Source organism: Moschus berezovskii, chromosome 6, assembly GCF_049115385.1.
Source record: "Moschus berezovskii isolate FMDL1 chromosome 6, NW_MosBer_1.0, whole genome shotgun sequence".
Lineage (NCBI taxonomy): Eukaryota > Metazoa > Chordata > Mammalia > Artiodactyla > Moschidae > Moschus > Moschus berezovskii.
Genome location: NC_142465.1, coordinates 32,666,237 through 32,680,817, shown reverse-complemented (window position 1 = coordinate 32,680,817; position 14,581 = coordinate 32,666,237). Strand labels below are relative to the sequence as shown.

The following is a 14,581-nucleotide window of genomic DNA, read 5'->3' as shown; positions in this document are numbered from 1 at the left end:
GCTCTCTGCTGTGGCTCACTTTGATTTAAGCAAGTGGAAATTTGCAGGGTCCTGAGGGTTACCACCCACTCCAGTACTCTTGCCTGGAAAATCCCATGGGCAGAGGAGCCTGGTAGGCTGCAGTCCATGGGGTCACTAAGAGTCGGACACGACTGAGCGACTTCACTTTCAGTTTTCACTTTCATGCATTGGAGAAGGAAATGGCAACCCACTCCAGTGTTCTTGCCTGGAGAATCCCAGGGACGGGGGAGCCTGGTAGGCTGCCATCTCTGGAGTCGCACAGAGTTGGACATGACTGAAGCGACTTAGCAGCAGCAGCAAGGGTTACCAGGGCCCACTTTGGAGAAGAGACAGATGGCCAAGTTGGCATCCATCTACTTACTCTGAGCTCTGGCGCCACCTGGCTTTTTGACCCAAAAAGGTGATTTTATCAGCTCACTCAAGCATTACTGGAAACTCAGGAACTCTAGCTTCTTCAAATGGAGATGGACTTGTGACCCAATCAAAGCATCAGTTCACTAATTAAAAGCCACCATCAGGTGGTTTATGGCAATCACCTGACCTTTACTACAGTAGCCTCCTTACAGAAAGACTGAACAGAAGTCAGAGGCTCATGAACTAGCCCAGAATCAGAACCCTGGGAATTATGGTGCTAAGTTAGTGACCGTTCTCCATCAGAGGGCTGGTTTAGGACACCCCTTCCACTTGTGTCTTCTCTTTTTGTAGGTTTTAGATTGGGAGGTATGTTGTTATTAATTTTATTTTTATTTACTTAATTGGAGGCTAATTACTTTATAATATTGTAGTGGTTCTGTCATACATTGACATGCATCAGCCATGGGTGTACATGTGTTCCCCGTCTTGAACCTCCCTCCCAGCTCCCTCCCATCCCATCCCTCAGGGTCATCCCAGCACACCAGCCCTGAGCATCCTGTCTCATGCATCAAACCTGGACTGGCGATCTGTTTCACATATGGTAATAATCATGCTTCAGTGCTATTCATACCGCAGCAACAGAAACGCATAATCACAGCCACAGTAACAGCAGTGACATCAGTGAAGTGCTTGTACACGCCAGGCATTGTGACAAGTGACTTCACTGTTGTTACTCAGTTGCTCAGTCGTGTCCGCTCTCCGCAACCCCATGGACCGCAGCACGCCCGGCGTCCCTGTCCTTCACTATCTCCCAGAGCTTGCTCAAACTCATGTCCATTGAGTCGACGATGCCATCCAAATGACTTCATAAGCAAGCTCATTTCCTTGTTAATTACTTTCCCCTGGATGGGGATTTGTGTCGATTTCACCACAAGGAAGCCTTTCTTGCTAACCTAATCCTGATTTGCTTTATTCCTGGAATACCTCAGAGTTCTAGGGTCCACCAGAATTTGGGCCATCACCTTCTCTTACAGTTATGAAGAGCATGCTGAGCATAGGGGAGGGTAACTCCAAAGGCTACCAAGGCATGTGTCCTCTGACCTGCAAAGTGGAGCCTGGTTTTTCCAGAAAAAGGATAGTGACTGCTTACTGACCTGTCCCACCTTCACCCTAACTGTTCCCACAGACATCATGAAAGATGTCACCGGTCCCCAGATGTCCCTCTGAGGGTTCTGCCCAGTCATCTGTTTCCATATGTCCACTCTGAGTCCCGTGGCCCTACTACCATGGATGGGGGTGGGGGCAGAGGAAAGGTGGAGCCATGACGGGGAAAAGCCACCCTTCAAAGTTCACCTCCAGATATGCCAACTCTGCTGCTGCCTAAGAGACAGGGTCTCGGGTCATCCGTACCCCGGGACGTTGCGGTTCCCCCACGAAGCCCTCTTCGCTCTCACCCGGAAGGACATTTCCACGTTCTCCCCTCCCCAGATCTCCATCTGATTATCATAGGTACCGATGTGCTCAAAGTAGGACTTGGAGATGGAGAAGAGGCCACCAGCAAACGTCGGGGATCTGGAGAGACAGAGGGAAAAGCATGTGCATCTTCTGGGAGGAAGGGGGACTGGAGCCCAGCATGGAAAGGGGCAGACTCACCGCAGATGCTTCTAAGACTCCCTCCCCTCCTCCTTTCTTCTCGTCTGGGATGTGCAGCCACTAACTCATTCACTTAGCAAATGTTTATTGAGCTTTTATTCTTTGCCTTCTAGGATCAGGTCCAAGAGAGATGTAAAGATCATGATTGTCTTCTGAAAGGTACTCATGGACTTCCCTGGTGGTCCAGTGGTTAAGAATCCGCCTTGCAATGTAGGGGACACGGATTTGATCCCTGGTCTGGGAAGATTCTACAGGCCTCGGAGAGTCAACGTACCTAGAGCCCGTTGTTTGCAAGACAAGCCACCACAATGAGAAGCCCGCGCACAACAGTGAAGACCCAGCACAGCCAACAGTAAGTAAGTAAATAATAATAAAAGGCACTTATTTACTCAGTCAACTGGATATATTACACACGGGCTAGCTGGGGTTGTGCTATGTATAGTCATACGGAGTAAAGAGACAGATCAGTAAAGAGACAGGGTAGCAGCTGAGAAAAAAGCCACCATCTTTTGCTTTTTGGCAGCAAAGTTCATAAAGCACAGTAGATACTCAGCCATCAGAAGCTCTGTGAAAATGGTTTTGGACACAGGTGTTCCCAGACACAGGGTAGGAAGTGAGGTGAAATTAAACTCAATTCGGACTAGTGGGAGCATTTGGAGATTACAAAAAGATTGTGGCTTTCAGACAAAGGCAGGGAGGCACGGAAGCACATTTAGATAAACTGACAAAACATCAAGAACTTAGATACCAGCAGAGGGGCTGAGCTATGGGTTGAAGGCAGGGGTGGGAGCTGGGGAGACAGGAGTGCACGCATGTCACTCACTGTTGGTCTCTGTGCCGGGCCAGGCTGGCTTGGATGGGGCTTTGCTGCCCTCAGTGGCGGCTCCATGCAGTACAGCCAAGCAGAAACCTCTGTAAGCCCAGGACCAGTCAAGGTGTTTCAGACACAGCAGGGCCTCGATCAGTATTCACTGGCTGACTAGTCAAGGCAACCATACAGGAGCCTGAAGTTGGTGTTACCCTACCACTGTTGTTGCCCTGAGGTCCGCTCATGTAGCCACCTTCTGGAAGGAATTTCGGTTGGGAAACCCTCAAGCTCAGGCAGGCTTTTTGTCCCTGGCTTTGGCTTCTCCTAGGGGTTCTAAGCCAGCCCAAGTAAGGCCAAGGAAGGCTCAGAGAGTCCTGGGACCCTATGAGCATTTTGGAACTAACCGGCTGCTTCTTGAGGGTCTCCTGGACCTAAGTCTATCTCTTGGCTTTTTTCTTTTTAATATTTATTTACTTATTTAGACTGCACCAGGTCTTAGTTGAGGCATGCAGGATCTTTAGTGCAGCATATGGGAGCTAGTTCCCTGACCAGGGATCAAACCCAGGTCCCTGCATTTGGAGCTCAGAATCTTAACCACTGGACCACCAGGGAAGTCCCTGTCTCTTGGCTTTGGGAGGTCCCTCTGACTAAGAAGCCACTGACAAATTATCTCTGAGGATAAACTACATGGGGAACGTCACTACAGACCCACAACCAACAGGCAACCTCTGGAAACTCTCTGTATTTCCTGGTCTGCTTCCTGGGGTCCCCTCGGTCCTCACCTCTCCTCTTAATCTCCTGTTAACTTTGGGAGTGGAGGAAGGGAGGGTGCTGCCTGCGGGTCTCCTGGCAGGTACCAGGCAAAGTGCCTGAGGCAAGCAAGCACACTACCAGGGCATTCGGACCAGGGAGCAGACTCATTCCTCAAACACTGGAGCTTTGTCTTCCAGCCGTATGGTCCTTGGACATCGGAGCAGTGATGGGTGGGGGCCAGGTGCCCTGTCCCTGACTGTGCCACTGTGTGCCTGGCCCCCAGCTTGGGGGGAGGGGGTTTTGTTGCCGTACATCCCAAACAAAAGACATCTATGAATCAAGCAGAGAGTCAATAGGGAGTTCCAATTGCTTTTCTCTCTCCTGTCTTCTCCTTTCCTTTCTGCCCCTTCTGCTGCTGCTTCTCTTCCTTCTAAAGAAGACAGAGCAGCTGGCTGCTCCAGATCCATGGGATTCCTTCCTGCAGCCTCTCTATTGAGGCTCTGGGCAGCATTTCTTAGGATCTGGGAACGTGGAAGGGGAGAAAGTCTTCCCTCCCAACTCTGCTCACTATATCCCTAACCTCTGCTTTCCCACACCCCTGGTATATGTTTGGTTGACCCTTCAGTTTCCTGGCCAGTATAGAAAAACAGTGGTACAGATAATCCAGAAGCAATGGATACTCTAAAAGTCACTCCTCAACTCAGTCTGGTTGATATGTCTGTAGTCTCTAACAGCACCCACAGGCAGTCTGAGAGGGAGGAGCAGGGTGGGTGTGTTGGGAGAAGGCAAGCCCAGCCGGGCACCAAACGATGGATAAACGTTCAAGCGCCTGCCGTCTAGCTCAGGGGCTGGCAGACTGTGGACTGGAGTAGGTTGCCACTTCCTGCTCCAGGGATTGAACCTGCATCTCTTGCATCTCCTGCACTGGCAGGCAGATTCTTTACCACTGCGCCACCTGCGAAGCCACAGCTGGCAAAACCTAAAATACGTGCTATCTGGCCCTTTCCTGAAAAAGTTCAGGACAACTGCAACACGTTGCCACATCGCAGAACATTCGTCTATCTTCCTTTAAGACGTTCTCAGTCTTTTCAAAGATGGCCACTTGGCTGCACACATCACCACCCCCTCCACTTATTATAATGGCTGTTTTACAATGGTCTCTACCTACTATCTCTCTGTAAGCGGCAGTCATGTCCTTTCTACCTGTTCAGTTCAGTTCAGTCACTCAGTTATGTCCGACTCTCCACGATCCCATGAATCACAGCACGCCAGGCCTCCCTGTCCATCACCAACTCCCGGAGTTCACTCAAACGCATGTCCACAGAGTCGGTGATGCCATCCAGCCATCTCATTCTCTGTCGTCCCCTTCTCCTCCTGCCCCCAACCTTTCCCAGCATCAGAGTCTTTTCCAGTGAGTCAACTCGTCGCATGAGGTGGCCAAAGTATTGGAGTTTCAGCTTTAGCATCAGTCCTTCCAATGAACACCCAGGACTGATCTCCTTTAGAATGGACTGGCTGGATCTCCTTGTAGGGAAGAATTAATAAGACAAAGTACAGAAAGCCCTGAACGCAGGGCCTGGCACAAGGATGGTGGAGAGTGAGGGCCAATTGTTACGGTACTAGGCAGGATAGCACCATGGTGGGGAGACAGGCTTGTGGCCAAACTGGTGGGATGGGCATTCTTGCTCCCCCAGTTTCCAGGGTGGTATAGTCTGGGGCCAACTGTTAACTACCAGGAACCTCAGTGTTCTCATCTGCAAAACAGGTTAATCATAGTACCTACCTCAAGGGGATGATGACTAAATATGCTAAGCACTTCACACAACACCTAATAAATGCTGACCTGAAATGGCCCAGGCGCCTGTGACTGCAGAGGCCAGGCTGGCGGCCCTCCAGGCTACGGTACTTACTTGATGGGGTACGTCTCATCCTTGCGCCTCTGCTTCTCTCGTGCAGGCAGAACCTCCCAGCCGAAGGTCAGGCTCCAGTCAAAGTTGCCCCGACTCTGGACTCGGCCCCTCTGGACGGGCTTGGAGAACTCAAAAGTGTTCAGGTCAATGGTGACAATGTTTGGGCTCACCACCACCGTCTCGTCCTCGGCAATGCGAGCCAGGAGGGGCTCTAGCCAGCCATGGAAGCACTCACCTGCAGGCCGGGGCCAGGTGACTGCAGTCAGTATGCTGCCCCCTGGCCAGCCTGCACCCCCAGGCCAGTGGGGAGCCCCAGGAGGACAAGTCCACTCCCCAGTGGTAGGCAGGAAAACAAGAGCAAGCTCCACAGCCACAGAGACAGACAGAGATCTCCCAGGACCCGCCTACACCTGCCCCTCCTCCTGCTGCTGCTGCTGCTAAGTCACTTCAGTCGTATCCGACTCTGTGTGACCCCATAGACGGAAGCCCACCGGGCTCCCCCATCCCTGGGATTCTCCAGGCAAGAACACTGGAGTGGGTTGCCATTTCCTTCTCCAATGTGTGAAAGTGAAAAGTGAAAGTGAAGTCGCTCAGTCGTGTCCGACCCTTAGCGACCCCACGGACTGCAGCCCACCAGGCTCCTCCATCCATGGGATTTTCCAGGCAAGAGTACTGGAGTGGCTTGCCATTGCCTTCTCCGGCCCCTCCTCCTAGAGAGGTGGAAATGGCTTTGGAGGGGAGAAAAGAGGTTTCAGGGGAGTAACATGGAGGCTCCAAAGGCACAGGGAGGCCACAGAAGGCTGTCTTCAGGGTCTGCAGTCTAGCCACTCAGTTGACTCTCCCCACCCGAGTGTGGGTCTCATGTGGGGGTGCCCCTCTCCCTGGGGTCTCTGCACCTCATGCTTCAGGTCGAGCTGCAGAATAATCACCCCTTGGGGATTTCTGATGAACCGCAGAGATGATTTGGCTCCTGGAGGGATGATTTTGTGGGTGAGTATGGCTGGCATCCTGATCCCACTTGATAAAGGAGAAGACTGAGGCCCAGTTAGTGGCAGGGTCAGAACACAAATCCAGGTCTTCTGACTCCAAGTCCACAGCTTCTCAGAATATGTATCACTGCTTTTCAGGGAACACTGTTTTCCCCCTGACAACAGCAAAGGAAGTGTGTTGTTTGGGGGCAAGAAGAAGGCCTTCCTGGCTCCATGTGAAAGGGCCACACCGAACAGCGCCCAGAGGTAACAGGAGCCTGTCCGAGAGGTTGAGCTCAGAATGCGTACAGAGCAGGGGAGCGGGGAGGGGAGTGTCTGGGCTCCAGAACACACTCCCAGCAACTGCAGGGTCACCACACTTTTAGGCTTTAGTTTTAGTGGTTTTAGGCTGTGCGTGCCTCCTGATAACCATCCTAGGGAATGGGGTGAGAAAAGGGTAGAAGAATCTGGGGAGTCCCAAGCCTGCTTCACTCCTGGGACAGCAGAGCAGGCAGAGGCCTGGGTGATGCGGGGGTCCCAGCTTTTCCTTCTGCCAGGGAGGGAAGGGGGGCAGAGCCGGGCCGGCTCCCTTTACTCACAGTGGGCATCCAGGAAGGTGAGCACCTCCGCCTGGGCCACGCTGGCTCCCAGCAGCCGGGCGGTGATCAGCCCCTTCCTCTCCCGCTGCCGCACCACGCGCACCACCTGCAACTGTTTCACGTACCGCTCCAGGGGCTCCTTCAAGTACTCTGGAAGGCACGGGGTCACCGCTCAACACCGTGTCACAAACCTATTCCCCACTGCACTGCCCAGGTGGCACGAGTGGTAAAGAACTCGCCTGCCAATGCAGGAGACCTAAGAGACGTGGGCTCCATCCCTGGGTCGGGAAGATCCCCTGGAGGAGAGCATGGCAACCCACTCCAGTATTCTTGCCTGGAGAATCCCATGGACAGAGGAGCCTGGCGGGCTGCAATCCATAGGGTCGCACAGAATCGGACACAACCGAAGCGACTTGGTGGTGGTTGAGTCGCTAAGTCACGTCCAACTCGTGCAACACCATGGACTGTAGCCTGCCTGGCTCCTCTGTCCATGGGATTCTCCAGGCAAGAATACTGGAGTGGGTTGCCATTTCCTTCTCCAGGAGATCTTCCCAACCCAGGAATTGAACTGGGTCTCCTGCACTGCAGGCAGATTCTTTACTAACTGAGCTACAAGGGAAGCACACATAATCTGTGGGCACCAATTCCGGGAACTCTCAGGCCTCCAGCAGGCCTGCATTTTAACCCTCTCTCACACCTACTGTGCTGAGCAACTTCACCGAAGCCCACGGTGGGGGTGGGGGTGGGTGGAGGAGGTCCCCACAGCACCCGGCCACCTTGCCAGGACACTCCACTGGCTCCGCAGTGCCCACCCTGTGTCTGTGTACCGGGGCGACTTCTCTGATGTCAGAGACAGGACCTCAGAGCTGTGTTTCTTTGGTTTCAAATCAAGTATAAACTTCTGATGATGGCTCTCGGATGCTTCTTTTGGCCTCAGCTCCCTCTCAGCTCCCGATTTTCAGAGCTGTGTCTCAGGCCTCCCCTCCTTTCCACCCAGGGTTTGGCAGTCATTTCTCTGTGTCTGAGTCCCTGTCTCCCAGGCTCTTCAGGGCAAGTCTGACAGGTAGAGCATACACAAGTGTTCATTTCTGGCTTCTAGGGCAGCAGCAAGAAGCCTTACTCTAATCCTCTTTATTACCTCCTCTGCATGTGGAATTCTTTAGGAAGATGAAATGATGCAGAACAGCTTTTAAATTAAATTTAAAAACCAGGTACCCAGTGCCTGCATAGCCAGGCACAGCAGTGAGCCTGTCTGCCCAGGGAGCAGGCGACTGCAGGGTGGGTGATGAAGGAACCACCAGAGGTGGCGCAGGGCTGGGGGAGACTGCAGGAGGGGCCAATGCCCGAATTGGAGAGGGGATGTGGAAAGCTCTTTGAAGGGTGGGGTATCTGATGAGATCTCCAGTTCATTCTGAGAGGGGGCTCACTTCAGGACCCTTGTTAATCAGTCAGAAACCCTCAGAGCATTAAAAATAGCCCTAGGGACTTCCTTGGTGGTCCAGTGGCTAAGACTCTGCACTCCCAATGCAGGGAGCCCAGGTTCAATTCCTGGTCGGGGAACTAGACCCCACCTGCCACAAGAAGATGGATCTTGTGTGCCACAACTAAGTCCCCGTGCAGCCAAATAAACAAATAATAAAAAATAAAATACACTTACTCAAGATTTAAAATATATACATAGTTTTACAAAATAACCCTATTCTGAAGCAATCCATCTTGGAACACAGTCCAAATCGTAGTGATGATTCATTAACTGTTGTTTCGGTTTATCTGTGCCGCTGCTCTGTCCCCCACTGTGCAGAATGGATGGCCTGTGGCTTCAGAAGTGGTGGTGCGGGGCAGGAGTGAAGGCTGACTGCGTCCTTTCTCTCTTGAGGGGTGTGGGGTCAGCCCAGTGCTTAGGCCTTGCTCCCACCGTCGTATCATGCAAACTGGGGGCTGTTTTTGTGCAGGTGCAATTGATCTCTCCCTCTCTGCTTCTTACTTTTGGCAGTGCCATGTGGCATGTGGGATCTTGGTTCTCTGACCAGGAACTGAAACAGGGTCCTCGGCAGTGGAAGCAAGAAGTCTTAACCACTGGACCACCTGGGAAGTCCCTCTCTCTCCTTGGAAACACACACACACACACTGTGTCCAAATACTGGATCACCTACTACATGACAGTCATGGGACCAGGTGCTTCCATGCTGACTTTCTTATTTAATCTTCTCTGTGAAGATTAAAGAGCTTCCCACGGAGCTCAGTGGTAAAGAATTCGCCTGCCAAGGCAGGAGCCCCAGGAGATGCAGGTTTGACCCCTGGGTTGGGAAGATCCCCTGGAGAAGGAAATGACAACTTACTCCAGTATTTGTGCCTGGAGAATCCCCATGGACAGAGAAGCCTGCTGGGCTACAGTCCATGAGGTCACCAAGAGTCTGACATGACAGCAACTGAGCACCCATGTGAAGATTAAAATGCTATGAAATAGGGAGTATTGTCCCTGGGGTTTATGAGTCAAAATTAGCCTCATTTGTCAGCTTCAGCCCAGCACTCACTTAAGGTATACCTGTGAACACTAGTGCCAGGTGCCAGCCACTGTCCCAGGCAGGGCGGGACCAGGTCTGGGTCCTGCCTGCTCAGAGCTCCTAGGCTCATCCTCCAAGCACAGGGGCCAGCGTGGGCTCTAACAGGAAGGTGGGAGGAACTCTGCGCGGGAGCCTGCCTTCTCAGCGTGGCTGACGTTTCCCCTGAGAACATCACTGTGCTCACAGGAAGTTCATGGTGATGGAGCGAACCCGGAGACAGAACATCAGAGGAAGTGGGTTTTGTGGTAAGGGCCCGCCCCGCACTGAGCCGTGACTGTCAGGGGCCTGAGCTCTCCAGAGCCCTTCTCCCACCCCTTCTCTCCAATCCCGGCGGCTAGGCGGGACCTGGGAATTCTGAGCTTGAGCCTCAGGCTCTCTGAAGGGGGTGAGACAACACTCCTGAGTAATGCCCCTCCTTGGACCCACTGGACAGACACCCCAGAGCGGAGTGCAGCAGAGCTGAGCATGGAGACACAGACAGGCCCATCCATTCTCTCTTACGGTCCCCAGGTGAGAGCCTCCTCATTTCGGTTCATTCCGTACAATCAAAGTCTACAAGACTCCTGTGACCTCCCTTATATACGCCTTACTCAGTCCCTTGTGTGAAATACCATCTATACGCAGATGCCCCTGGGCCTTTTTTCCTGGCCTTAAATCTTCACTTGGATGTCTAACAAACCACAAAACTGGATTTCTCTGGAGGTTCAGTGGTTAAGACTCTGCACTTCCACTGAAGGAGGCACAGGTTTGATCCCTGCTTGGGGAAGATCCTGCATGCCTCGTGGCCAAATAAAAACAAAACAAAACAAAAACCCCCACAAACCCAATACGCCTGAAATGGAACCCCAGATTTCTTCCCCACCTGCCCTCCCAGCCTCCCCTGTGTACCATTATCCCAGCTGCTCTAACCTAGGAATTGTGCTGAACTCTCCCCCTTTTCCCACTCCCCACAATCGGTCCATCAGCAATAAGGCCAGTATTCCATCCCCATTGCACCTCAGCAATAATGTCTTATCTCCTGACCTCTATTCTATACCCTCCCCTTCCCAGTCTACTCTTTTTTTTGTTTTTTCAATTTTGATTTTTTTGTTCATCACAGATTTTTTTTGTTGTTGTTGTCAGTTTTTATTTTTATTTGTTTGGCCATGTTGCGAGGCATGTGGTATCTTAGTTCCCCAATCAGGGATTGAACCCATGCCCCCTGCAGTGGAAGAACATAGTCTTAACCACTGGACCACCAGGGAAGTGCCCCCAGTCTCCTCTTGACACAGGACCCACAGTGAATTCTCTCTTAAAACCATAAATCAGATCATGTCACTATAGTGGTTCAAAATTTCACTTAAAAAAGTGAATCCAAGACTTCACTGGTGATTCAGTGGTAAAGAAACCACCTGCCGATGCAGGAGAGACAGGTTCGATCCCTTATCCTGGAAGATCCCACATGCCTTGAAGCAACTGAGCCCATGGGCCACAACCATTGAGCCTGTGCTTTAGACCCTGGGAAGTGCAGCTGCTGAGTCCATGTGCTGCAGCTACTGAAGCCTGAGTGCCCTAGAGCCTGTGCTCTGCAGCAAGAGAAGCCATGGCAACGAGAAGCCTGTGCACCACAATCAGAGTGCAGCCTCCTACTCTCCATAAGCAGAGAAAAGCCTGTGCAGCAATGAAGACCCAGCACAGCCATAAAAAAAAAAAAAAGAATCCAGAGACTTCCCTGGTGGTCCAGTGGTTAAGACTCCATCTCCCAGTGCAGGGGTCATGGGTTCAATCCTTGGTCTGGGAACTAAGGTCCCACATGCTTCAGGGTGCCACCAAAATTTAAAAAAAAAAAAATTTAATCTAAACAGTATGATAGCTCCTCAAAAAATTAAACAAAGAACTACCATATGATACAGCAATTCCATTTCTGGGTATTTAATAAAATAATAGAGATCAGGGACTCAGACAAATATTTGTACACCCATGCGGATAGCATATTTTGGCTATTATTCACAATAGCCAAAAATGTGGCAACAATCCAAATCTCCATGGGTGAATGAATGAATAAAAAATGCGAACTGTGCTAACAATGACACGCGTGTGTGCTCTGTGCGTGCTCAGCCGCTTCAGTCGTGTCTGACTCTTTGAGACCCCATGGACTGTAGCCCACCAGGATCCTCTGTCTATGAGATTCTCCAGGCAAGAATACTGGAGTGGATTTGTCATGCCTTTGTCCAGTCTTAAAAAGGAAGCAAATTCTGACACATCACAACATGGATGAACCTTGAAGATGTTATGCTTAGTGAAATAAGCCAGACACGAAAGGTCACAAACTGCATGATTCCACTTATACAAGACATCGACAGTAGTCAAATTCCTAGCCCGAAAGTGGAATGGGGGTTGCCAAAGGCTGGGGTGCTGGGAATAGGGAGTTCTTGTTTAATGGGTGCAGAGTTTCAGTTTGGGAAGATGAAAGAGTTCTGGCGATGGTTTTACAACAATGAGAATGTATTTAATGCCACTGAATGGCACACTTAAAAATGGTTGAGATGGTAAATTTTATGTATATTTTACCACACACCACCTAAAAATGCCAACACTGACTGCTGCTTACAAAGGTCTTGTGATTCAGCTCTGTTCACCTCTGTAAGCTCAGCTCGCACCAGTGCTGTTTCTGCCTCCTTGCTCACATCTCTGCAGTCATCCTGGTCTTATTTCTGCTCAGCTCTCTGGGGCCCTGGTAAGTGTCTGAATTCCTCCCCGTCATTTAGTGAATTCTCTGCCTCAGCCTCCCCACCTGGGGCAGGGCAGGGCTTTGGACAAGGGGAGGCCCTGTTGGGAGCACAGTGGATTGACAGGCTTGGGAAGGCCAGTTTTTGGGAGCTCGTGAAACATGCCAGATCAAGGGTGGACCTTGGATGCTGACCTGGCCATGTAGGAGGGAAGCCTGTGCCTGGGGAAGGACTGTGAGATAGGAAAAGAAAAAGGTCTTCAGCCTGGCTCCAGATCTCTTTCCGATACCTGCCCCCCAGTATCAAATGCCTGTACACTTGTGCTCAAACCACGCTGCTGGGCACCTGGACAGGAGGACAGAAAGCATGGACATTGAATTTCAGCACAGACACAGCCCTCATGTGTGTGTAATGAGAGCCAGTTAATCTGATCAAAAAGTCAGTCGTGTGGGGAACTTTATCCCACCATGGCTGCAGAGATTACCGTGGATCTGAGGATATTTTTTTTTCTTTTCCGAAAGTCTCTATAAAGTCTCAAAGCCCTCAAGGTAGGGTGGTTTATCCTGGGGTCCACAAATTCCCTGAAATCACACACACAAATGTGGCTGTGTGCACCCTTGTGGCAGCTGTGAGCTATTCTAGGGAGTGCCTGCGTCCTTAGTTACTTCAGCCGTGTCTGACTCTTTGGGACCCCATGGACTGCAGCCCTTCAGGATCCACTGTTCATGGGATTTACCAGACAAGAATACTGGAGTCGGTGGCCATGCCCTCCTCCAGAGGATTTTCCCAACCCAGGGATCAAACCCGCATCCCCCGTGACTCTTGCATGGCAGGAAGATTCCTTACCTACTGAGTCACCTGGGAAGCCCTCTAGAGAGAAGGACATAGCTTTTAACAGATTGTCAAAGGAGGCCAGGACCCAGGAAAATAAGAACGGCTGGTTCTGGTTTTTCAGACAGGTGATTCTGAGATGCTGGACTCAGCTCTATGAGACAGTCCAGGGCAACAAGGGAGAGGCCACCAGAAGGAATGGGAACATGTCTGGTGGCCTGAGAGGGGCAGGCTATTTGGAGCAGCTACTGCCAAGTCCCCCTAATAGGCACAGGCCACTCTGCCCTTTTGAAACTGCCCATGCCAGCCTGGCACTATGTCATTGGCTGGCCTGGTCCAAGGAGTCACCCAGCTGGGCAGTGTGCCTTTTACTTACACAATTCTGAGTGACAAGCTGAGACAGTTTAGAAAACTCCACCACATGTGATTCAAGGGGAGAAATTTCTGAGGGACGAGCCACTCAGGGTTGTGGGAATAAGGGTTACAAGAGAGCCCAGTTTGAGCTGAAGGGCGACGGATACACTGGTTCCCGTTCCTTACAACCATTCTATTGGTCCTAAGACTCCCTGGAAGCCACTTCCGAGTCCTAACCCTCTCTGCCAGACTCTCTGCCCCTCCCTTTCCACAAGCTCATCTCTGCTCCCTGTCCACAAGACCCTTTCACGCATCTCTGATATTTTCTGCCCTTCCCAGGAAAGTGGGGGCTCCCAGAGGAAATGGGCTCACAGAGCCCATACTCAGCGCCTTCTCCCTCTGTTCTTCCTGGCTCTAGTCCTCTTTCCCAGAGGGCAGGAGGGGGCTGGGAGAGGGGAAGGGGGTGTCAGCAGCTGGGCCGCCAGAGGAACCCCTATGGTTCCTGCCCTCAGTATGGGAGCACGGGCACAGGAAGCCAAACTGGGAGAGCCCAGACCCCACTTGCCACCTGGGAGGAAGGCACAGCTCCTAGAGGGCCCCAGTCTACTGCTGCAAGGGTCCTACAGTGCTTTTCTAGTAGTTCTGGCCCCGGTGTCCCATGCTTGAGTGACTGTAAGGACTTCCTTTCTGGACTCAGGTCCTCGGCTTCTCTTCCTGACAATCACCCTCCCCAAAGCTGCCACCTTTCTGAGATGAGGTCACTCTCCAGCTTAAGCACCTTCAATGATTCATTTTTCTTCCTCCCAAATAAATACTTTTAGCACCGTGTGGATTTCATTCAGGCTTCCCAGGAGGCACTCGTGGTAAAGAACCTGCCTGCCAATGCCGGAGACGTAAGAGACACAGGTTCGATCCCTGGGTTGGGAAGATCCCCTGGAGAAGGGCACGGCAACCCACTCCAGTATTCTTGCCTGGAGAATCCTATGGACAGAGGAGCCTGGCGGGCCACAGTCCATGAGGTTGCAAAGAGTTGGACATGACTGAAGCGACTTAGCATG

The 14,581-nt window shown here is 51.6% G+C and overlaps 1 protein-coding gene and 1 non-coding gene across 3 annotated transcripts in view; one reads left to right on the top strand and one right to left on the bottom strand.

Moving 5' to 3' along the window:
- GALNT6 (polypeptide N-acetylgalactosaminyltransferase 6) overlaps positions 1-14,581 on the bottom strand; it is a 38,346-nt gene that overhangs the window by 6,571 nt on the left and 17,194 nt on the right. For both annotated transcript variants that reach the window (XM_055394399.2, XM_088836900.1), the window contains 3 exons: positions 7,067-7,216; positions 5,500-5,734; positions 1,830-1,947 (listed from right to left, as the gene is read on the bottom strand). In XM_055394399.2, coding sequence (XP_055250374.1) covers positions 1,830-1,947; positions 5,500-5,734; positions 7,067-7,216 — 503 coding nt within the window. The remainder of the gene's footprint in view (positions 1-1,829; positions 1,948-5,499; positions 5,735-7,066; positions 7,217-14,581) is intronic.
- On the top strand, positions 8,554-8,626 carry TRNAG-CCC (transfer RNA glycine (anticodon CCC)). Its single transcript has one exon. It is a non-coding gene; the product is annotated as a tRNA-Gly (tRNA).